The sequence below is a fragment of the Pyxicephalus adspersus genome, chromosome 2, assembly GCF_032062135.1.
Source record: "Pyxicephalus adspersus chromosome 2, UCB_Pads_2.0, whole genome shotgun sequence".
Classification (NCBI taxonomy): Eukaryota; Metazoa; Chordata; class Amphibia; order Anura; family Pyxicephalidae; genus Pyxicephalus; species Pyxicephalus adspersus.
In genome coordinates this window covers 23,896,771-23,919,495 of record NC_092859.1, presented here as the reverse complement: position 1 = coordinate 23,919,495, position 22,725 = coordinate 23,896,771, and the positions used below count along the sequence as shown (strand labels likewise).

At 39.0% G+C, this 22,725-nt stretch overlaps 1 protein-coding gene across 19 annotated transcripts in view; it reads right to left on the bottom strand.

Moving 5' to 3' along the window:
• The window catches only part of MICAL3 (microtubule associated monooxygenase, calponin and LIM domain containing 3), a 97,553-nt gene that overhangs the window by 43,854 nt on the left and 30,974 nt on the right, over positions 1 to 22,725 (bottom strand). For 14 of the 19 annotated variants that reach the window (XM_072400008.1, XM_072399994.1, XM_072399990.1 and 11 more), the window contains exons 3-21: positions 21,903 to 22,110; positions 19,827 to 19,943; positions 19,602 to 19,703; positions 19,363 to 19,518; positions 18,737 to 18,837; positions 17,000 to 17,257; positions 16,219 to 16,334; positions 15,885 to 16,011; positions 15,128 to 15,224; positions 14,863 to 15,010; positions 12,312 to 12,505; positions 11,870 to 11,982; positions 10,678 to 10,740; positions 6,725 to 6,898; positions 5,859 to 5,933; positions 4,438 to 4,527; positions 3,582 to 3,635; positions 1,992 to 2,099; positions 61 to 165 (exon numbers count right to left, since the gene is read on the bottom strand). In XM_072400008.1, the coding sequence (XP_072256109.1) occupies positions 61 to 165; positions 1,992 to 2,099; positions 3,582 to 3,635; positions 4,438 to 4,527; positions 5,859 to 5,933; positions 6,725 to 6,898; positions 10,678 to 10,740; positions 11,870 to 11,982; positions 12,312 to 12,505; positions 14,863 to 15,010; positions 15,128 to 15,224; positions 15,885 to 16,011; positions 16,219 to 16,334; positions 17,000 to 17,257; positions 18,737 to 18,837; positions 19,363 to 19,518; positions 19,602 to 19,703; positions 19,827 to 19,943; positions 21,903 to 22,110 (2,406 nt within the window). The remainder of the gene's footprint in view (positions 1 to 60; positions 166 to 1,991; positions 2,100 to 3,581; positions 3,636 to 4,437; positions 4,528 to 5,858; positions 5,934 to 6,724; positions 6,899 to 10,677; positions 10,741 to 11,869; positions 11,983 to 12,311; positions 12,506 to 14,862; positions 15,011 to 15,127; positions 15,225 to 15,884; positions 16,012 to 16,218; positions 16,335 to 16,999; positions 17,258 to 18,736; positions 18,838 to 19,362; positions 19,519 to 19,601; positions 19,704 to 19,826; positions 19,944 to 21,902; positions 22,111 to 22,725) is intronic. The other 5 variants (XM_072400006.1, XM_072400007.1, XM_072400009.1 and 2 more) reach the window with 3 other exon arrangements.

Genomic DNA, 22,725 nt, shown 5'->3' with positions numbered 1-22,725 from the left:
CAAATGATAAAAATGCCATAAAACAATTGTTAGGGTATTGATACTTTTTATCTGGCTTACCACTTTTTTCCCAAACAGAGGCTTGGGGGTCTCCTTCTTTTGCAGCTGATTGGCTATCTGTTCAGCCAATGAGCTCACACCACCTGTATATATCTTTATGTACTTCTGACAGAAAGGAGATGAGGAAGAGAGGAAGAAGAGGGCATGAGCCACACAAGAAAGGTGGAAACTCAACGATTACATACACATCCAATCAACAGGAGTGAGCAGCGAGGCGTTATGGAGATGTGTGACAGCAATGCATACCGGGGAACAGGCCATATTTGTTAGTAGGTGTTTCTTGTAAATAATCACGTCAGCAACCAACTCCGTACAGCACCAGCCTTGTTCTGGCATACACACTATGACTATATTCGAAAGAAAAATTCTGTTTACAATGCTGTTATGGAAGTAATTACTGATTTTGCACTGACAAAGAGTGGTAATATGGGAAACCTTCACAGCGGAATGTGATGGAACAAAAACCCAAATTCAGCTCAAATTTATTTTTGAGTAGGAATGGGTTAAAACACCTGCCATTTTTTCTCTGTGCATTATTGGGCAATTTTACATTCACTACTCTCTAATTCAAAATAAAGTGATGCTTAAACTCCCAAAGTGACAGAGTTGACCCCAGAACAAGTGTCCCCATTGGAAATGAAATCCCTTAGCTTTTGTGTTAGGAACAGTTCTTAATTTTCCTCGTCTAGGTGACAATGATCACCAATATGAAATGAGGGATAAATCTCCCTGGTGGAGACAGAGACAGCAATAAAACCTTGATAAACGGTCTGACCCTTACTTATTCTATTCAGACACCATTTATTATTACTTATTATATAGTTTTTTGTCCTAGTGACACCAGTAAAAGATACAAAGGGGGGTTACCATAACAGGAAAACACAGAAAGTGTTGGGGAGGGGGGTGTCTCATTACTTCATTCCATTGTAAAAGGGTGTCCAAGGGTCAGGAAGAAAGTATAATCAATCTCCATCAATGGGGAAACCAGCAACAAGCACAATATAAAGGTTGTAAGCTCAATCAAAAAATAAAAATAATGTGATATGAACCTGGGTGGTTGGGAAAAATCCTTATTACGAGAGGGTAATGGAAAAGGCTGGGCATATTGCACTTGAAAACGGAAGCAATTCTGACAGCCTTGAAGATGGACAAAGCTTAGTACTGTAGGGGATTTAGATACAATGTTAGATACAAATATTGATTGAAGTGTCTCAAGGTTTCACACAATAAAGCATGAAGAAATTATGCTTTACTATAGACCAGAATATTGTCAATGTTACTGATCAGATGGTAAAGGTGGTTTAACCCAAAAATAATATCTGAATTACATATGCAGTATGTTTAACAGCTAGCTTCTCATATTTCCAGGAGGATTCCAGCTGCAAAATCCCCAAATTCTTAGTTGAGTTCTTATATGCCAGGAGTACAGACCTAGGAACGGTGGTGGGATGGTGGGAACCCCTCACAATGAGCATAGCAGGTGCACAATGTTCAAAAGTGCTCCCTAAAGTGGTTAGCAGGGATATAGAAAATCTATTTATTAAAGCAATAAACTGTTCTGCTGTCAACAAAGATTCTTACACCCTACTCTTAGTTTTCCCTGATCCCTTACATACCAATGAATAAACAGATACAAAATAATTTTACCATGTTGGCTGAAAAGTAGTGTTGATTAAGTCATAAGCCATTCTTGTTACACACACAAGGCCTCATCTATTAAAGGAGGTTAAAAAAGAACTGGCAGTTTCCCATATATAGCAAATTGGAGTCCGAGATGGATGGGGATGGGTAACAAACCAGCAGTTTCTACTTAAGTCCTTTTGGAAACTAGGCTGAATACCTTCAAGTCATTCAGCAGCAGTGGATTACTCAAGCACATGCTATTAGCTGTAAACACAGAGCTTTGCACACACGTGTCTAAAACATGCTACCTGTCGAATATCATCATAAGAGGGGGAGGCAGGGCGCTCAGAAGAGCGGAGAAAGATGGATTGCTGCCACTGGTCGACTGGAGAACGACGAGCTGGTTCGAGATCGAACTGAGAAGTGGAAAAAAAATCATTAAAGCAATAGGTTGGGGGGGGGGGTTTGAAGGGACAATCAAAAACGATTTTATTTTTTAAGATAAATGAAGGTTAGGGTTTGAGGGTAATTGAAGCCAAGGCCAGATTTAACAGCGTCGGTATGCATTGGTTTACTTGATTAAAATTCTATGACTAGTTTGCCTACCTATATTATTATAATTTTTAAATATATACTCAAGAAATTATAAACCTTTTATTTAGTATAATGTGTAAAAATAAAAATGTTAATTATAGGCTTGCATATCCACAAAACTTTTACATCTTTAATATGGTAATTTTATATGACAGCTACAATACTATTCACCTTCAGGCTTAAGGCTAATTTTGTATATAAAAAAATCCAGCCTGCATGTAATAACATGAACAGCAATCACTTTGATTTTTGTATTAAACTGTATGTAAAATAATGACAATGTGGAAAATTAATGCTTTAGGATAACAGTCGCTCCTATCTTACTTCCTCTCTGTTAAAAGCAGAAAACAATTACAGTTGCAGCTCAAAAGGTTTTCAATTTAATTTCCTGCTCCCCAAAAAGGAGGTTTGTGATGTCCAAAATAAATTTAATTAAAAGATGCATACGGTAAAAAAGCCAATGTGTTTCAGTGAGTTTGAAAGGTGCCATTTCATCAGGGCATAGTAGATACTACAGAATCTGGAAGCATCAACAACCAGTGACTGCAGAAATAGTTTTTTCAATTAAAAATATGATATTTTGAAATGCAGCCACAGTCGGGCAGCATGCTGCAGGGAAAGACCCATAGGCTACGTACACACGTCAGATGATTCTCGACCCTGAGGCAATTATCAGACAAGAATCATCTGATGTGTGTACGTAGCCTATATCTTTCCCTACAGCAACATAGCTCATCCGATGTCGTTCATGGATTCGTCTTGGTGGATTCACTAACGACCACAATACAAGTGAAGGGGAGACAGCACAACGTGGTGCCACGTGGTGTCATTCTCCCCCCTCCCATCTACATAAAGCAGAATGGTGCTGTATGTACTGCACTCGTTAATGCATCTTTTAGTCTTTTGTCTTTGGAAAGAATTGTGAAAAATCCTTTCCAATGACAAACGTCTGTATGTAGCCTTACTCTCTTTTAGAAGTTCTAGTCTCTCTTCAGGTCAGACATACCCCTGCTAGGTCAGAGCTCTCAAATCAGCAGAGTATAAGCTTTTCCGATAGAGTTACATGTCTGACATGCACATCACTGCATTTATCCACAGAGCAGTGGTCCTTTTCTACATTGTGCTGGCAGGGCTTTTCAATGTCAGTTATATCTGCTATCTAAAGTAAATGAATATGTATGGATACAACTGAATTATGTTTAGCTTGGGCTTTAAAAATTGTGTGAAGATCGGATACTATTGCTTCTTAACACCCTTTGTTTTCGTGTGTTTGCACGCAAGCACGCCAAACCCATGCGGTTTACCCTCTCCGGGCTGGGACACGTCTCCCCACGGTCACCAGGCGGCAATGGACTACTCTGTGAATGGGATAGAAAAAAAAGAAAACAAAACAAAGTAAGACATACGGGACAAACGTAAGGCCAGCAGGCAGCTAGTACGGCCACAGACTGAGCCGTGCGTCGAACTGGTGAACAGCCAAAGCTGAGTGTGCTGGAACGGACTGCGTGTGTGATCCTGGCAGGGTGCAGTTAGATCCAAAATAAGTATCCAGATCCTTGTAAGTTGCATTGCTAGCAAATGAGACACAGGAGTTTGGTTGGAGGAGAAGGATTTTAAAATATAAGCTGGTTTGACTAGCTGGCAGAAATTCTGGAAGAGTCACAGAGGCACTCTGAACTCTGACCTCTAGAATATTGCCAGATGATTTACTTTTATATGAACAACCCAACCGCCTTCCAATATTTCTACTTGCTTGAAAAATTTGCAACATAATTTGATCAATCGCAATGAATGCACAGCTGTGTTAGGTTAATATACACTTCCAAAACAGGATCCAACTTTTTGCAGATTTTCAGTGGATTTTTAAAAAAATGTATTTGCCAAACATGATAAGATTCAATGGGGGGTCTTACCCTCTTCAACTATATTTTAGCCAGAACAGAAAAATGTTACTTTTGAGCCTGGAATGGCCATTACAGGCTCCAGGTCTAAGGCAGGTGGATCCGGTTATGCTTTATATGATAAATACACCCAGTTAAACCTAGAGTTGAAGAAATTGCCTAATCCATGCAGACACGTCTGACTCTTCTGCCTGTACATACAGAGCAGATGGTCAGCCAGAAGCAGTGAGAAACGTATAGAGCGCATCGCCCGAGTCACCTGCGTCAATGGCCTCGGGACAAGGTACGGCCGAGAATGCAAACTGATGATCTTTTTTGGACAAGTCCGGGGCAGGTCATTAATCCTGGGCTTAAACATGGACAGAAGGGTTGGGGAGAAATGCACAAAATCTTCAACAGGTGTACAAGTTATATTTTTGAAGTAATGCAAAGTAATGTAAATCCTATAATCCAAGCAATGGCAAAAACTTCAACACTCATGTTAGCAACTTTGGAAGTCAGTTGTCTTGTGGCCAGTTATCAGCCTACAAGCCCCAGCCCCTCAGTAGCCAGTCCCCAGTTTCAATACCTTTTCTTAGTAGTAGGTCCCGCAGTTGTGTTGAGCTTATATATGATAACCTGCAGTGTCCGTTTTCCCACATATGTGCCTTAATGCTCAGTCAAATATCCCCAGCTTACATGCCTTGGCTTGTTATTGGCAGGTCACCAGCCTTTGTGCCTTGGCCCCTGAGTGACCAGTCCATCTAGCCCCACAGTTGCCAGTCCCCAATTTACATACTTCAGCTCCTCAATGACCTCTCCCCAGTCTATGTGCCCCACGCTCTTAGTGGCTAGTCCCTGACCATGCATCTTAGTCTCTTAGTAGCGTGTCCCCAGGCTATGTGGGATAACACAGCAATGTGCAGTTCCCAGCCTATCCATCGAATACACTAAGTGGTCAGCCCCTAACATATATTACTTCCCTTCCTCATTGGTAGTCCCCTGCCCATCTGTCTTAGTCTCTCAGTGGCAGGTCACCATCCTACATGTCTTTGCACCGCAATGGAACATCAGCATTCAATATATAGTAACCACTCAGTGATCAGTTTCCCATCTCCCATGTGCTTTAACTTCTCAGTGACCATTCAACATGCTATGTATGTAAACCTCATGACATCAATACCCCTTTCATTTTTGCCTTACTACCCAGTGGCCAGTATGCAGCCTATATGAGTTACCATACGGTGCACTGGTTGGAAACTACGCAACAACATGGTCTTACTAGAGTTCCATGTTACATAATAACACGGCCTAATGTGTCAAAATCATGACAATCTATTCACTGTAATTTTATAACATTACAGTTGCAGCATGATGTTGATAAAATGCAGTTTCCAACCAGCACTCCACTTTTACCCAGTTGACAGCTTTACAATGTTTCAGAAGCAGTTGCTAGATAATAGGATGTATTTCCCAAATACATCCATTACAGTATTATTCCAATCATGAATGCACACACATTCGCTGGTTGAGATTATTAAGTTAATTGATGGTGAACAAAATATTTATCATCCAAAAGGCCATACACACAAATAGTCCACCCAATATACAAAATAATCCACTGCCCTCTTCTGTGATATTATATACACACACATCTGTGAGGGTGGAGTGCCCTGTATTCAGTCAGCCAGCACTGGTTACCTGTTTCCACTGCGGCTCTGTATGTCTGAGGGCAGCTTGTTCTAGTAAGCGCTGCTGATAAGGCAATAACGGTTTCTGAGGGGCATCCAGGAGCAGAAGAAAGCATGGAGGGAATGATGATAGAAGGAAATTAAGAGGAGGAAAAGGGAGACGTGTGAGAAAATAAAATGGAACACAAGCAGAGATGATACTTTTTAACGAGGCCACATGGTGGATATATGGCACACAGAAAATAAAGAAATTGTTTTCAAATAGACTAAATTAAAAACAATTGTTTCAGATTTATTTTGCAATATTTCAACTACCAAAGTGTTAAGTGTTAAATGTACCCCTTTTATGGTGAGCTTTCTGTCCTGCAGTCTGCAAATCTTCCTACCTGCTTCACCCATCCTATAACATCCAATTCTGCATCCTAAATTATCCACATGATGGATAAAGCAATGGGAGGAAGAATTGTAAAGACCCATGGTGGGTGGCAACATCAGAAACTATAGCAGGGATCTTCCACAAATAAGAGTGCCTTTTTCAGGAAGTAGAGAACACCCCATGACTCCTATCTGAAATATTTTGGGAAATGTTTTTGAGTACACTGAAAAAAGCCCATCTACTTCAGTAAGTCACTTAAAACCAAATTATGTCTAGAAACCAGAAACAATACCAATCTATCCAAAACTTCCTGCTTATCAGCTTAGATGGTTGAATGTCTGTTGCAAGTTATGCTGCTTTTAATATATTTGTTTGCTGTATTAAAGAATTTTAAAAATTGTATCTAAATGAAAAAAATGATATAATGAAATGTAATTTCTGTATATTGTATATTCCATCAGCATCACAGAGGAAATTAATACCTTTTAAAATGCTCTTACCTGCTTCCGCAGACCTGTGTTAGGTGCTGGAGCATTCTCCTCGAATTTAGCCAGCAGCTGCGTTGCCATCGACTTAACTTTGTTTTGGTTGTTGGCTGTGGCGTCCAATTTTTTGTCGGTTCCAGTGCTCACTTGGGAAGGGTGCTCCTCCCGCAAAGTCTTGGGAACTTCCTCCTGTATAGCAAAAGACATAAAAGGCATTACATGACCATGTTCCCTCTTTGTAACCAAAACTGACCCTGCAAGCTCCAAGCAAATGGAGCTTGCTCTGCTTTAGAGAAGGTTTAGAGAATTGCTAAGATATTTGTGCACACATAAGGGAACATAAAAGCATATCTATATCCGGTAACAAAAAAGTTAAACAATGTAGATACAGTAGTAAGTTTTTTTTTCCGAGGCTATTACTTTTAATCCTTCTTCACCAGGTGATTCTTAAACTATAACACTTACTTCCTCAATGTACTGCATTTAAAGTGAAGCAGAATTGCCAGCTTGGGACAAGACTACTAAACCTCTCCCCCTCCTCCCAAGGAGGAGTTCCCCTTGTTCTAGACTACCGAGATAGATGGGAGTAATATTACTGATAATAGGAGAGTGAAGCACAAGGAGAGAATACGACATTATCAAAAACTGCTACATTTTTTTAAACCACTGTATAGACACGTTCAATGGTTTTTATTTAACAGCCCAAAAGGTAGCAAATAAGAGAAGCTAACATTTAGTGTTAACATTTTAACCTTACAGTTTTGTTTTTTTGTTTTTTATTCTGTGGAGATCACCATTTCAGTATTAAGTTTCAAAGACCAACTCTGTTCTAATCAATAACAGTGTGAAGCTTCAAATCTAGGTCCAAATATAGTCCAGTAACGAGTGTTCGGTGCCATATTTCTACTCTCTCTGATTTTATTTAACTTGAGCGTCAGAAAGGAAAGGATGTTGTTCTAATAAAGTCCAAAATTGATCTAATGGCTGGAGCAGTCAAGCTGCTTTTAATAATATTAAACAGGAATAATATTACACAACATATTACACAGTGCTGTACATATAATAGGAGTTGCAAATGACTGATACAGACAGTGACACAGGAGGAGTAGAGGACACTGCCCCAGAAGAGCTTTTGAGTTTTTTGGGGGGCGGGGGGACTATTGGATGTAGCACAGTTTGAACCTGAATAAAGAGTATATTGGCTATATTTATTCAACAGGTTTTTTTTTCTAAAGGATTCTTCTACAAGGCACTGCTACTCCAAATAGCAGGAGACCAAACACAAAAATCACACATTGTCATGCCCCTCTAATAGCTAAGATTTATTATCACTTCCCTGCAAACTTTCCAAACTGAAAGGGAAAGAAAATTCATTTTTAAAAGTTCTGTATGGAAGTTTGACCACTAAGGTTTTTTTTGTCAACACTGTGTAGATTTATGAACACAAATCAAGCAGAACATAGTTGAGAGCTTTAAAATTAAATCTAAGTGATAAAAATGCAATTTTGCCCAAAGACTGATTTTTCTTTTTTATCGCTTTAAATATTTCAACAGCATTTCATTTAAATCTATCACACTTTGTATGATCCTCTTTAGTCACAAAAAATGTTGTCATCATTTTCAAAGAAACCTTGGTCCAAGTAACTCCCATTAGGAATGATGTCTCAGTTTGTGATGCTGAAGGATAGGAGGGTGTTGCTAATGATCTCGTAAACCTGTAATCTAGAATAACTTGTCTGTGTCTGCATGGGAGTCAGTGGAAGTTTGCTGTCCCTGTTTCTGCATTTCCTGCTGACAACCTAAGCCGAGTCAAACTAATTAGTAATTTTATTACATGTGTTTTGCTGCTAATGTTATGATGGCTTTATAAACAGAAATGAGCTATCCTCCAAAAAATCAGTAGCGTTAAATTCTCTGTTCATGGTTAAAATTTGGACATGGAATGTGGAAAAACTACAGCTTATAAATTCTTCTAGTAAAAATAAAATACAATTACTTGTTATCTTACAATAAAGCCATTCTCAAATGACTGTAATGGCAGTCATGTCCCATTGTCAGCATGCAGGGGTTTCCTTTTGTTTAAAACACCACTAAACAAAGGTTCCCTTCAACAGCCTTTTTGCGTTGTGGGATGTGGGGACTTTTTAACTTATCCAAAAGTGGTCATATTTGTCCTACCAGTAGCTGGTGATTGTAAGAAGCAGCAAAAACTATACTGGCACTGACTAACTGATCAGAACTTGGGAAAGGGTTCAGAGGCAATTCAAAGCTAAACTGTATTTGTCAATATAGTCCTTTAGATTTACTAAGTACCTTTCATATACTCCTGTCTGGCAGGGACGAAGAGCTAATCTTTCTCTCCTGCTGCTGCTGGTCTTGTCCCTCAATGCATCCTAGTCTAGCCAACATACTCCATGCACTGCAGCACACCTGACTGGCTTCTTATGCTTTTTCTCCCACTGCTAGCGTGATCTGTGCTACACAAAGACTGCAATAGGCCGATACCAAGTCACATTTTGGTACCTGCAATGCTTTCAGTTGAAGACTTAATGATGGATTAACAAGTGGAGTTGCATCAATTCATGTCTTTTATTACTTCCCAAAAGGTAATTTTTAACCTCTGGCTAAAAAAAACATTTTTTAAACAAATCTTTATATTTGTGTGTTCTTTAGTGAATGGTTCAATCCAAGCAAATCAGGGACAGGAAGAAAGGATGGACAACCCCTCCTCTGCAATTTACGTGTAAAATGTCTATCAGCTGGTTTATATATCCACAGATGTGTTGATAGAGTTTTGTTCCAGAACTGCTGGTCTCTGTCTATGTAAATGCAAAACCCACTGATGATGGTCAGGGGGTCAAATGCACCTGCAATTAATTACTAATTATCACTGAGATAAGATACTAAAAGCACCATTCACACACGACCTAATGGGTATTGTAATTTTAAAGGGAGTTCCCTTCCCTTGACCTAAAAAAAAAAAAGTTCAAGCTTTAATGTCTGTTGGCCCAAATGTTGTATGCAATGTTTAGGCCGCAAATGGCAATTGAAGTGCATTCCCTACTGCTGTAGCACCCAGTAAGCATAAATGTAGCACAGGCAATGCTTCTTTGCACCCTGAGAGCCCATGAATAAGACATCTCTACATCTTTATTACTACATATACCTGGCAGAGTCTGATTTAAAGCTTTGTCCAGAGTTACATTTTACCAGTCTACTTCACTAATAATAGTAGAAAAAACAAATAAATGTCACAAAAATACCATAGAAAAATTAATAAAGAATTATGTATGCACCTTTATTGCCAAATAAAAATGTCCAAACTGGAACCAACACAGCAACATAAAAATAGTTCCAAAAACAACTTTGATATTTTTGTCAAGCATTAAAAATAAATATTGAAAATTCAAGACACAAGGCAGACAAAGCAAAACAATATAAATATAAATGTACAGCACAAAAAATATATACAGCAAATTCATTTTTAAAAACATTGCCAAAACACCTGCTCCGGATTCTCTATACAAAAAAAAAATTGGTCTGGCACGGATGTCTAGGAGGCATAACTGCAATGAAGGAATGCAATATCCCTACATGTTTAGGAACTGTGTGCCACACTGAGAAGTGTTTAGACAAACTTAGAGGTAAATTTGAGTTTAGGGTGGACATCACCTGTGGGATTCTACTTTTTTTTTTTTTTTTTTGTTGCAATAAGCAGCCTGGTGGTGGGGAGATCACACAAGAAATTGCAGGCTAAACAGAGTAACAAGACTGAATTTGAAGTTACAACATAAGTATAGATTTACAGCATAAAAAAATGAATATCCAATTATCCAAAAAAAATGTCTGCCAAGCCTGAATGGGCCCACCTGTATTCATAGCTCAGCAAGATATTATCATCGGTAAAACTTTGGCTGTACTACGACAGACCATTTAGTGGTAAGGAATGAACATTCCGGCAAACTTACATCTTCCGATTGGCTTGTCTTCCGCCTCTTCCCAGAGCTGTCCACATCTTTTTCCTTCTTGTCCTTCATATAGAAACAAAGCACAATTTAGAAATGCCAGTTTTGTGAGATATACAATGGCTCGTAGACTATAGCCATAATATTGAATATTCTTCTTGGTTGTGTTCACAAATGCATGAAACAGATTAGCCCTGGATGCAGCCTCCCACTTTGGGTCGGATTTATTAAGGCTCTCTAAGACTGGAGAAAATAGGCTGTCATGAGAGAACCCTGGATGATCCAGCAAACCTGTAATGGCTCTGGTCCAGGACTGAAAACATTTGTCAACGAATAAATGATTTTTATGAAATCCATTCCTGGATCTCCCAGGATCTCTCATAGCCCATCCTCTCCAGTCTTGAAACACTTTAATAAATCAGGTCTTTGTCTTGCTACCTGAAGTTACAATGTAATGTCTGAAAACTGGAGGGGAGAAAACAAGAGTTGCTTATTTCTTCTGCATGCAGCTAACTAAATAAATGTTATCAGCCTTGGCTCAAGGACTGCATTTTATTGATGAAAATAGCTTTTTTGGAAAGTTTTACTGTTGCTCTATATTGTAACAGGTTAGATATGTGTTAAAAGTTAAAATTATCGACCTCCATTGTTACTAATATGTCCACCCTGAAGTCTAACCATTGCACACAAATGATGCAGACCTTTGTAGGGATAAAAGAATATTGAACTCTGAAATTCGCACATGATACGTGCAGAAAAAAAAGCAACACAATGTAAAAACTTGCATACATTGATGGCTGCCCCTACATTTATAGTACAACCTAATTTTTTCCCACAAGACAAGATGCATCTGGACTGAGCCCATGTTTTTAATCAATACATATTTTGATATCAAGAAGATATAGAATCTGTGCCAAAATATTTTTGTGATCTAAGTCCATAAGCATAGTTACTGCTTGACTTCTCACTTCCATTTTCCTGTTTGGGGTCACAGAAACAAGTAGTACGCTAAAGGAAATATGGACATTTACTCTCATTCAAGTTCACCAAAAGCTAAAATTGGCTGGATTTGGGCTTCAGTTGTGCCACTGAACAGCAGTCATCTAAAGCTTTCGAACAATATAAATAATATTAGTCACAACATGCCCATGTATTTATTAAGTCAATAAATGCCCATGAATAAGTGGCAGCTCACCTTAGGAGTGCGTTTCCGAGAAATGGTCTGACCCAGCTTGCTAAGAAAGGAGATGGGAGATTTGGCAGTGGCGAGGAGAGCAGCCTTCTCATCTGCATTTGGATCAGTGTTGTCTGTGAATACAAGTCATATTCTTCAATTAAAAGTCAAAATATTCTTCCAACTGTAAACCCCAATAAAATTGATTGACGCAAAACTTAAAATATTCTTTAAAAACAAAACACAAAAAAAAAAACATGATAGAAGAGATAAAAAAAAGTGAAGTCCAACCAAAGCTGACAGAGTAAGCAAGAATGAGATACAGAAAATAAAGATTATTTATTTAAACAGCAAAACACAAAAAAGGACAGAAAAGGTGGGAATTGGTTTTAAAAAAATGCCTAAATGCTGAGATTAGCTTTATTGCAACATGAGAATATCATGAGCCAGCACCCTTTCCTACCTGAACCAGCAGTCTCCTTGAACATTTCATAGAACTGGCTGAGATAAACTACCATAGAAAGCTTGTCTGGCTCCCCAACAGATGCCATCTCTTTTCCAGTCATAATTGGAGAGATACCTAACTCTCGCTCTGCGATATCAAATGCCAGCTGGTTATTTCTCTCCACATCACGCTCATCCAAAGAGTCAAAATCTCTGCAAGAGAAAAGCAAATTTTAAGCCAATCTCCCTCTTATCTGCCCCCCAACTCAAAAATCCCTCTTTCCTCACTTATTTGATCACTGGCTACGAATAAAAAAAAAAATCTAAATACACTTTTTACTCCCCAAACTCCCTGTTAACGTGTAACTTCAATTCAGAGTCTTCTCTCTTTTTCCATTTAACAAGGAGTTAGGGTCTAACTTTTGTCACCCACATCACTGCATAGATGACATTTATACTTGCTATTGACTGTCCAGCAGTTCCCCATAACTGCTCTAACTGAAACAACAAACTAAACAGCAAATGCGCACAATTTTGACATTATGGAAAACAAATGTTGTTCTGTGGATTTCCAATCCCAAAATATATCTTAAACTGTTATCTGTCATTATGTCAACAAGACAGAAAAGGATTGTAAATCAAAAACTTAGTAAAAGTATTAAGCAGAACAGAGATTGAAAGAGAATCTAACAAATCAAGACACCCGTTTTACTGACTACTGTGTAACAGGGGATTTGGTGATAATTCCTTACTTCCTTTTGTTTTATGTAACTTGAGGAACAGGGAACTCTATGGACACACAAAAGAAATCTCATAGGTTTTAACAGTTATGTCATGCTTACAGGGAGCGAGCAGCTACAAGAGCCATGCAAAGCCTCATGGGAAGACTTATGCTCTCTCATATCTAGATGCACTTTGTGTTTTGCAGAGACTGAAGGAGGGAGAACAAAGGGGAGTGCTATAGAGTAAAAACAGATGTGGATTATTCTATAGGGAAGTGCCAGGCCCACCTTAGCATCATTTCGTGAACACCTGGTCTATTCACAGGTGTCAGGGTGTAATCCCATTGGTCACATGATTCGTGTTGTATTATGATAATGATGGCACACCCGCTAATAGCACAGTACCAGCGTAGGAAGGCTCGGATTACTGCAAGGCTGGTTTCAGGAAATTGTGCGTTTTGCTCTCTAACAGCCCTCGGGTAGAGGTGACTAAACACTCAGGAAAGGAGGATGAAACCTCACCCTTTACATTGTTACACTGAAAACACCTTTGTTGTAATACAGCCAATTCACATCAAAGAAAGAAGGGAGTCAATCTGTGTGCTTAGATATTTTTTCCCAGAGATAAAAATAAATACGATTTTATGTTCACAGCTTAGTGCGATTACAACCCTGATCTGCTGCCAAACACAACATGATGATCACACTGCCGAGGGGGCAACTCTAAAGGTGGTACCAGAATATACAGCGAGAGCTGAGCCTTGTGATTACATTTGTAAAGGATATGGCATTGCAACATCCTACCATCTTTTGCACTAAGTTATCCTGTACTTATGCAGCCAGAAGGGTCCTGAGGGAAAAACATTTAAAAGTCCATCTAAATCCAAAATTGAACAAGGTATAGAGAGAAGTTGATTACAGAGTGATAAGTGAAAAAAACAGTGTATAGAAACAAATCGGTAGCCAGAATATATGTTTTATGAGCCAAACGTATTTACACACTGCGCTACAGCTCATCTCTTCTCTCTTCTATATTTAGCTAGTGGGAGGGAAAACCATTTGTGGCACCACAGTAGACACATCAATATAGATGTCAGACTATATTTCCCATTATAGTGAAAACCATGTGTCCACATAAGCAGGCAGGACACTTTAGGAGTGATTCAGGGAAAACTGGTCCTTCTTCCCGTAAAGGTATCCGATGTGAAACTTTGCCACTACACAAGCTTCCTTCACTCAAGACCAGCTACTACACTCCTTGTGCAAGGCGACTGGTCTTGTAGTCACCCCCCTGTGTTTCTGCAGTCAACTTGTGTGCCCCTTCCGCAGCTCTGACCTCTGCATATGCAAAAAGTAGGCTAGGAAAGATGCCTCTTATACTTTCACAAGGTAACATCTGGTTTTGCAAAGGGAATTAGGTGTTCACAAAAGTGTATTGAGCATTCTTGGCTATTGAGGAACCGAAGTTCAGTTTTAAAAACTACAGGCATCTCCGATTTGTACATGTATCATGTATTCGTTCTAGTTTTGGATGGGGAGTCGAGGGTGAGCACCTGCCAGGTTTTCATGCATGTCTTCTCTGAGAACCCTTGACCATTTCTATTGATCCTGGTGACCACTGCCATTTACAGCAGCCACCAGAACAGATGGTGAGGTGGAATTTTCCAACCGAGATACCATTACTGGTGACAGTTTAATAAAGAAATTCCCCTCACCAACTGTTCCTTCAATTTCAGTGAAAAGCATATAAGCCAAGGTTAGGCTTGTAAACATGCTGGCATAAAAAGGGGGCTTGTAGAACCATTTTCTAAAGAAGTAAAATTTCAGCAAACCATGATTAGTCCTTACATGAGCTCCGGACGGTAACGGTGGATAATGGCACAAAGTGCAAGGCCGCTTTTCCAAGACATTGTTAAATCAGTAACGTTGACTCCGGCATAACCCTCAGTCTGCTTCTGACACCATCCCAACAGCTTACTGGAGCGAGCCACCGACTCTGCAATATTAGGAAGAATATTAATATATAACTAAACATATATAAGAAAATATACCAAGCAGCTCTGAAAGGCTCAGTCAGATGCAATTATAAGACGGAAAAGGTTTAGAAAGTTACCGTTTCTGCCAAGTTTTGGTGTTCTTTGTGCATTAACAAGATTACTGATCTCCAGGTTGAGATCCTTCATTTCGGTTGTGTTGTACAAATGCCTCACCTGAGTGAAGGGACAAGAGACCAGAAATGACCAATACTGACAATCCACTGCATACATGACATAGCAATTACATCAATCACACCAACTTTCCCCAAACCTGCAACACCTATAACACATACTACCAACAATCTTCTCCTAAAATACTCTGCACTGCTGGAGAACTCTGCTACTACTTTTAAGGGCAAATTCACACAGACAAAACAATTGAGATCAACTAACTCATTCTTTGCAGACTCATACAGGACGTGGTTGATCAGTGGTTGGCAGTCTAGCCTGCATATACTGCAAGTGCAATTGCCCATGTAAATGAGCCTAAACTCTCCTAAAATACTCTGAACTACCGGAGGAATCTGCTCCTTTCTAAACCTAAATCCTAAAACACTCTGCATTGCTGATGGACTTTGCCCCTTCCTCTATTCAGCTCTCTTCTCCTGAAATATTCTGCTTGAGGACTCTGCTTCTTCCTCCAACACTTTTTATTGTTTTTTTTTGAGGACTCTGTCCCTGCCCCTATCTAGCTATTCTCTTCTGCTCTGCTAGAAGACTCTTGCTTTGCATTTTTGTATTCTGCATTCATTGGTCTTTGAGAATAGGTACATATTGTTTTGGAGTAGGATCTAATCACATTAAATAAAGAACTTAGAAGAAAGAAACTCTTACCTGGCTGGGTCGCAGGAACTGCAAGTTAACATTGGGATAACGAGTAGTTGGGTCAACACTGTATTGGCTGAAGTTTTTGCTGACATTCTCCGGTGTGGTCTGGGGAAGGAGCCGGTAAATACTCTCCCTGAAATTAAGAGCAACATTGAAAGGTGTCCGTCAGTGACAGCCGGACAGGTAATGCACAGAATGTGGCACTGTGGGTACAAAGTGTCCTCTTTTAATGTTAGTATGTACAGGGCATGTTGTGTTATTGTGTTAGGTGCAGATGGGTTGCTTTTCATTGGTCAGATCTAGCCACTGGCAGCTCTCCATCCAGTTTGCAGGGGCTCACCTCTCTGCAAGCACTTCCAGCGGACTGGCTCCTTGTGCCCAGCTGCGTACCATCCAGGCTGAGTCCATGGCAGCTAAGAATCCTCGAGCAATACCTGTTCCCATTGGCCAAAAGGGCTGTTAGCAAAAGAAGAATATAGTTAAGAAATTACTCTAAGGTAAAAACCCCTCTCAACTGTGTAATGCAGGATCTTGTTTTAAATGAAATCCACCCCAAAGAATAAGGATGACTAACAAAAAAATTGGTAATATGTTATATTTAAATACATACAACACAAGTTGCAGGAAAAAAAGTGTATTCCTATATAGCATAGTTGATTTGCAAATATTTTTCTATGTGGAACTGCTTTTTCACCATGCTTCATTAATTTTTAGAGCCGTTCACTGCGGTGAAAGAGGCAACTTCAGCCATCATGGTTAAATAGTGAACTGCACACAAAAATGAGGAAACCTGAGCTGCACATTCTAATTTATCTTAACCTGAGCTTTAGCTGCAATAGAAACCCTTGTGCAGGCTCATAATCAGCTTGTTCAACCTTACACAAGGCTATAGAATGCAGGCTAAAAAGAATCAGAAATCATTTGGAAGGCAAGTAAATTTCCACAATGTATTTAGGTGCCTGCCAAGCTTTAAATATTTCATCGTCTAATAAGCAAACTTTTAGTAGTGCTTCTGTGATTGTAAATTTCTTGGTACATTATACTGTATCTCTTGTTTTATAAGATGAAGCTTGACGTTTTATTTTAATAGGAAAACAGAGCGTCCACCATGATTTACTGACCTCTAGAAGGCTGTCACCAACCAGAGCCACCAGTAGCCGGTGACTATTCCTCTCACGCACCAACGCGGCATTCTCTGAGGCATACATGCAAGTGAAATCAAACATAGCTACATCCGGCTGACCATAATGATTGATGGCAAAGTCCAGGTTGGGCAGCTGTTGATTAGTGGAGAAACGAGCAGCCTCCGTGGCGTAGTTCAGCAGCGCCTCCTGGTCCACATTAGCACGTGACAGCAGCATCTCCGTGTCAGCAAAATCCTACAGAGACAGAGGAAGCACAATCACATAAAAATATAACACTGTCTGCAATTACAAACATGCAAAATTATCTGCCAAATGTCCTAAGATATAAAAGAGGAGTTTCTTAGTAAATGATGGCTCAACCAATGTAGGAGGAACAAAACTATGTTTCCCAGCATCCTTAGGAAATGCAATCTGCCATCTATTTACATAATATGTAAAGGCAGTAGTTGTAGTCACAGAAGTAGGTGGTGAACAACCATAAGAGTTTAATTTACTAAAAAGTACAAAAGATTCTGGCTGTGTGGATAGGTGCACATCTACAGCCAAGCAGCTACACAATGGGGTTTTGAATTAGTAAAATCCTAATGTATATTTATCAACATGATATATATATATATATATATATATATATATATATATATATTATTATTATTATTATTAAACAGGATTTATATAGCGCCAACATATTACACAGCGCTGTACATTAAATAGGGGTCCATGTTATAATGGTCTTATTTTATGCCTACCAGTAAAATATTTAAATAAAATCTTTCCATTTTATTACATTCCTTACCTGACATCCCCTAGCTCTGTGTACTTCTTTATACTATGTAGAAGATCATGTTTAGTGGAGGGAGAAATTGAGCAATTTACATTTCTTTGTAAATCATAACAGCATCCTGCCTTAATAATCCACTTGCAAGCCCTGATGCAATGAACTGGCTCTTGTAGTGAAAAATCGCAAATATGCAAAAATCAAAAAGCCTTGATGGGTAGGAGTTAGTCTGGAGTAGCAGGCATGAAAGCAGAAGGCATGATGCTGGACGTCCTCCAGCCAGAAAATGATCTGACTTTGTCTGGCTATGTCTGCAGGACAAAGGACTCTTGCAGTGAGTAAACAAACATAGTTTAGGAGAGGAGCAAGGCTAGAGTACAGCTTTGAGAAAGAAAACAAATATATAGGCTGCTCTTTATAACACCATGCCATAACAAGGAGGGACATTCTGTGCCCTTGAAACTTTTTGCTTTCTTACTGTATGAGACCTTTAAAATAAAGAACATTTCTGGAACCTATACATTTTAACTTTTGTTTTCCTATTTGTACTCAAAGCATGATCAATAATGATTCTGTCAGCCTTAGTTCTCCGGGAATCCCTTTGTATAGTTAAGTTATATCATTGTGAAGATTATTGTATCAGCACTCATAATTTCAAAAGTAGCTTGGGTGCTTTCAAGATACTCGAAGGGAGATACTCAAAAGTCATGCATTGGACATGGTAAGTAAAAGTAAATGATGGTAGGTAAAACAAATGGAAAAAAAAATCAGCCAGCCATTGTCCTATTTTTACTTTACTTTGAAAAGAGAACCTGTTTTAAGTTTTAAATCCTGTATGCTAAAAGCTGCCATTGTCCAGAGGTACAAGCTGAAATCTGACCACACCTGCAAATCAGAAAATGGCATCGCCATCAGAACAGGATTCAATTTGACATTACCTGTAAGATGACTCCCTTCTCCAGCAAGCTCTGCTTCTTAGCCGTCATGACAAAGTAGTGTGTGTCATCTTTATAATAGACAATGTTCTCTAGATCAATACCTGTGGACAGAATGGAGAACCACGTGAGGAGAAAGCCTTGGGGAATGGGGAGACAAATGGTAACTATACTGACTAAAGAAAAATTGTTTTTATTTTTAACAAAATACAATAAAGCCCATATTCATGAATGTATATCTAAAGATATTTTTGGTATTTCAACAGTTGGCTTTTCTACCTTTTTAACATGGGGGAACCCTTGAAATAACTTTCAGGAAAACCTGCTATAAATCACTTTTTCCACAGCTCACAGTACATTAACATGATGCTCAGTGGGAAAATGCCTCCTACATTGCCGGCCAGTGGGAAGAAAGTGACTCCTACAGATAGCCAAAAAGATAATTGGAGTCAGTGGTAACTGACTTGAGACGCCCCTATTTTTCATCTTTTCATTTTTGCTGAAGGAGAAACAGCATTACAGAGAGATGAGCTTATCATTTTGTTACTTCTATTAACTCAGCACTCAAATTGGGTACCATTGCTGGTAGGTCAGTAGAGGAAAGTGGTATGCAGAGCGTCCACACTAACCAGTTTCCTCTCGCAACTCCTGAAAGAACTTCTGGTTAAAGATAAAGGCCACTCCACTGATCTCCTCCACCTTTGCTTCTGCCGTTGTGTTCCGGTTAATAAAATTTGCCGTGATGGCAATGGCCAGCTTCCCACGAAACTCTTTCCTGCGGAAACCTAGATAAATGACAAAAACGAAAAATTCTCAGAAGCTTTTCATGTAAAGAAAAAAACCTAAGTAAACCAAAATCTCAACTCACCCGCCAAAGTGTTTCTCCTGCCGTCCGCACCAATGATGACATCAAAATCAGACTCCGACACTGGATGACCTTTAGGATGGACCGTGGCTCTCCAGCCAGTACCTAAAACAAACAAAAAAAAAAAACAAACAATCTAATTCTGAAAAAAGTATGCAAACATAAATGGGTCATTTATATCATATAAAATATACATCACATAAAACATATAAATTTATATATACTCACGTTCATTTTCTTGATCCTCTGGTGGTTCAACCAACCCCTGGAATTCAACATTGACGTGAATCTCAATTCCTAGGATGAGCGACACTTTCAGAAGTATGAGCTGTAGCTGGCGAATACCTGGACCATAAGAGATTTTACAACATTATTTACTGTGCCGGCTTAACCTATATTACATCTTCTTTCTTTTAATGCATCTCTATCTAAAATACTTTCTGGAAAAGCAGGATAGAGTTACATGCTTGATCAGGATGTTCTTGCTGTCTGTTAGTGGGCTGTGCAGTCTCTTTAGCTAAACCATTGTGCTCTAGGAATACATGCTTGATCAGGATGTTCTTGCTGTCTGTAAGTGGGCTGTGCAGTCTCTTTAGCTAAACCATTGTGCTCTAGGAATACTTTGTTCTATATTAAAGTGGTAATATAAAAAAATGGCACGTGATCTGGTTTGTACAGGTAACCCCTTTAACAATATATGTATATAGAAGTTCTACTATCTGTTGATCCTGTCAGTTGATAAGTCATTGTCCCCACTTTCTGTAATATGGTGAAAATACTTTTGGCTCCACTGTATCATCAAATATAAGTGATCTTATACGAAATCTGTAGTACAGAACACGTGCAGGTTTGCAGGCCAGTAAAGCAGGAAAACCATACAGAACACGTGCAGGTTTGCAGGCCAGTAAAGCAGGAAAACTATCGGACATAAACCATATTTTAACCAAAGTGTTGACTGCACTGTCTGTCAGGTTTTGCTACAGAACGAATATGACATCAACAGGAAAGCAAACAAGACAGGTCATGCAACGAAAAAAAAAACACACACATTTGCACAAATATTTATAGTAATAAATGTGGGTGTATTAAAAATAAACTGGTTTTCTTTTTTATCCTTTGAATATATTAGTATTTTTTTTTTGATGTTTACCCTGGTGGAAAGGTTTCTGATTTTTCTAGTTTGCACACAAAGCCACTGGATATTCAGAGAGGAAAAACTTTACAGATAATAGTTTAACCTGCACAGCGAACCGGAGAACATTTTGGCTCACAACAGGCCAGTAATAAAAATTTTCCATTGTGAGCATTACTACAGCCAACAGAGACAGGTTAGAGTAAATGTTTCAACTTTATATTGGTATTTGTATGATCTAACTACCAAGTAGAACGCCACCCACAGCCCACAAGACTGGGAAAGGGTTGAGAATTCTGCAAGGCTTTTAGTTTTGTAAAAACTAAGGTCGATGTGGATGCCATGGCAGGTTTTCCTGTCCTGAAGACTCAGTGGTTAATCAGAGGCAATCTCTATGAAGAAGAAATGCCTTGACTGTGATGGAACCGATGTCCCCGACAAAAAGTTTCCTCAACACCTGACTTTTAGATTGCTCTCTCTCTACATTTCAATTTATTGTACTAGTGAAAAATGGTCCACAAGACAGATAACTATACATTTTACCTGCTGGGGAAAAAATGCCTAGCACAGGGTGCAACTCTTCCACACAGGAGATATGACAGATCTGTCATATTCAGATATTGTATTTCTCATAAAATGAGAAACAAGGGGAGCCAGTGTCAGACATCATTATGTGAAACAATCATTATGTGAAATCCCTCATTCATCAGGCAGATGGACCCCCTATCAGCCGGATTACTTTTCCCATTATCTGTGCAGTAACTAACAAAATTATGAGTCAGCTGTTCGTGTGACAGATACCGATGGATGGATGGAGTCAGCGGAACCAGGAGCAGAGGAAACATTACAGGGAGATTCGATCTTCTGAGGAAGCAGATTGTAATAAATTACACAGCAATACATTTGGTGTTGTTTGCCAGGAGAAGTACAACACATCTGCCTGCAACAAAATGGAAGAGGTGTGTGTGTGTTGGGGGGTAATGGGTAGCCCAATTCTGCACTGCTCCACTTTTAATAAAGATTAGCAAACATTTTGCAGCTGGTACAATTTTGGATCAAATCACAAACAACTAACAGTTTTTACATTTCCACTTTAAAACAGCACCTGCATCCAGAATGGGCCCAGTTCAACTCTGGAATGACAATTTTAGGACAGCATGTACAATACTTACTGATGTGATCAATAGCTCCAGCACAGAACTTTCCGTAGAATTTTTTGGCTCCAAGGCCCCGTAGGTCGTGGATGGTGAAGGGCCACAAATGAAGGACGTTGTTTCTTGAAAAGGCGTCCCTCTTCTCCACCACCACCACCTTGGCCCCGAGGAAGCAGAGCTCTATAGCAGTACGTAGACCACATGGCCCAGCACCGATGATCAAACACTGCAAAGACAAACCAGGATCAATGTTTTCACAGCATAAAAATTAGCACTACAAATAAACACTAATACAACAGAACTAAAATCAATTCTGTATATAAATGGCTATGCTGAATTTTAATGTGAGGAAATTTAAAAGGACAGGTTTATCAATATCCCAGCTGATACTGCGTTAGGCAGCAGGTAAACAAAATTGTATATAACAGTTGTTTTGCTTTAAAGAGTACTGAAGGGTTTTAAGTCCCATCATTTTTTTTTCACCTTCTGTGTTCCGATAAGGAGAATCCTCTTCAAGTGAGATGATCTCTCTATATATTGGTAGACATTCTCTTGTTACTAGTTACCAGAACATGTGTACCTATTGAAAGATTTCTCCCTATTGAAATGACTTGCCATTTCTATCAGTAACTGTTTTGATGACAATAGGTAGGGCAAACAGAATACATTTTCCTTATGAGGATAGAGAAAGCAATAACAAAGTGAAACATGTCCTATAATTATTTGGTATTCCATCAAACAGAAATGTTTTAGTTATTCATATACACTTATTTATCAGGAAATCAACATGAACTATCTTGCAACTTGTATGTATTTATGTGAGCACACAAAAAATGCCACT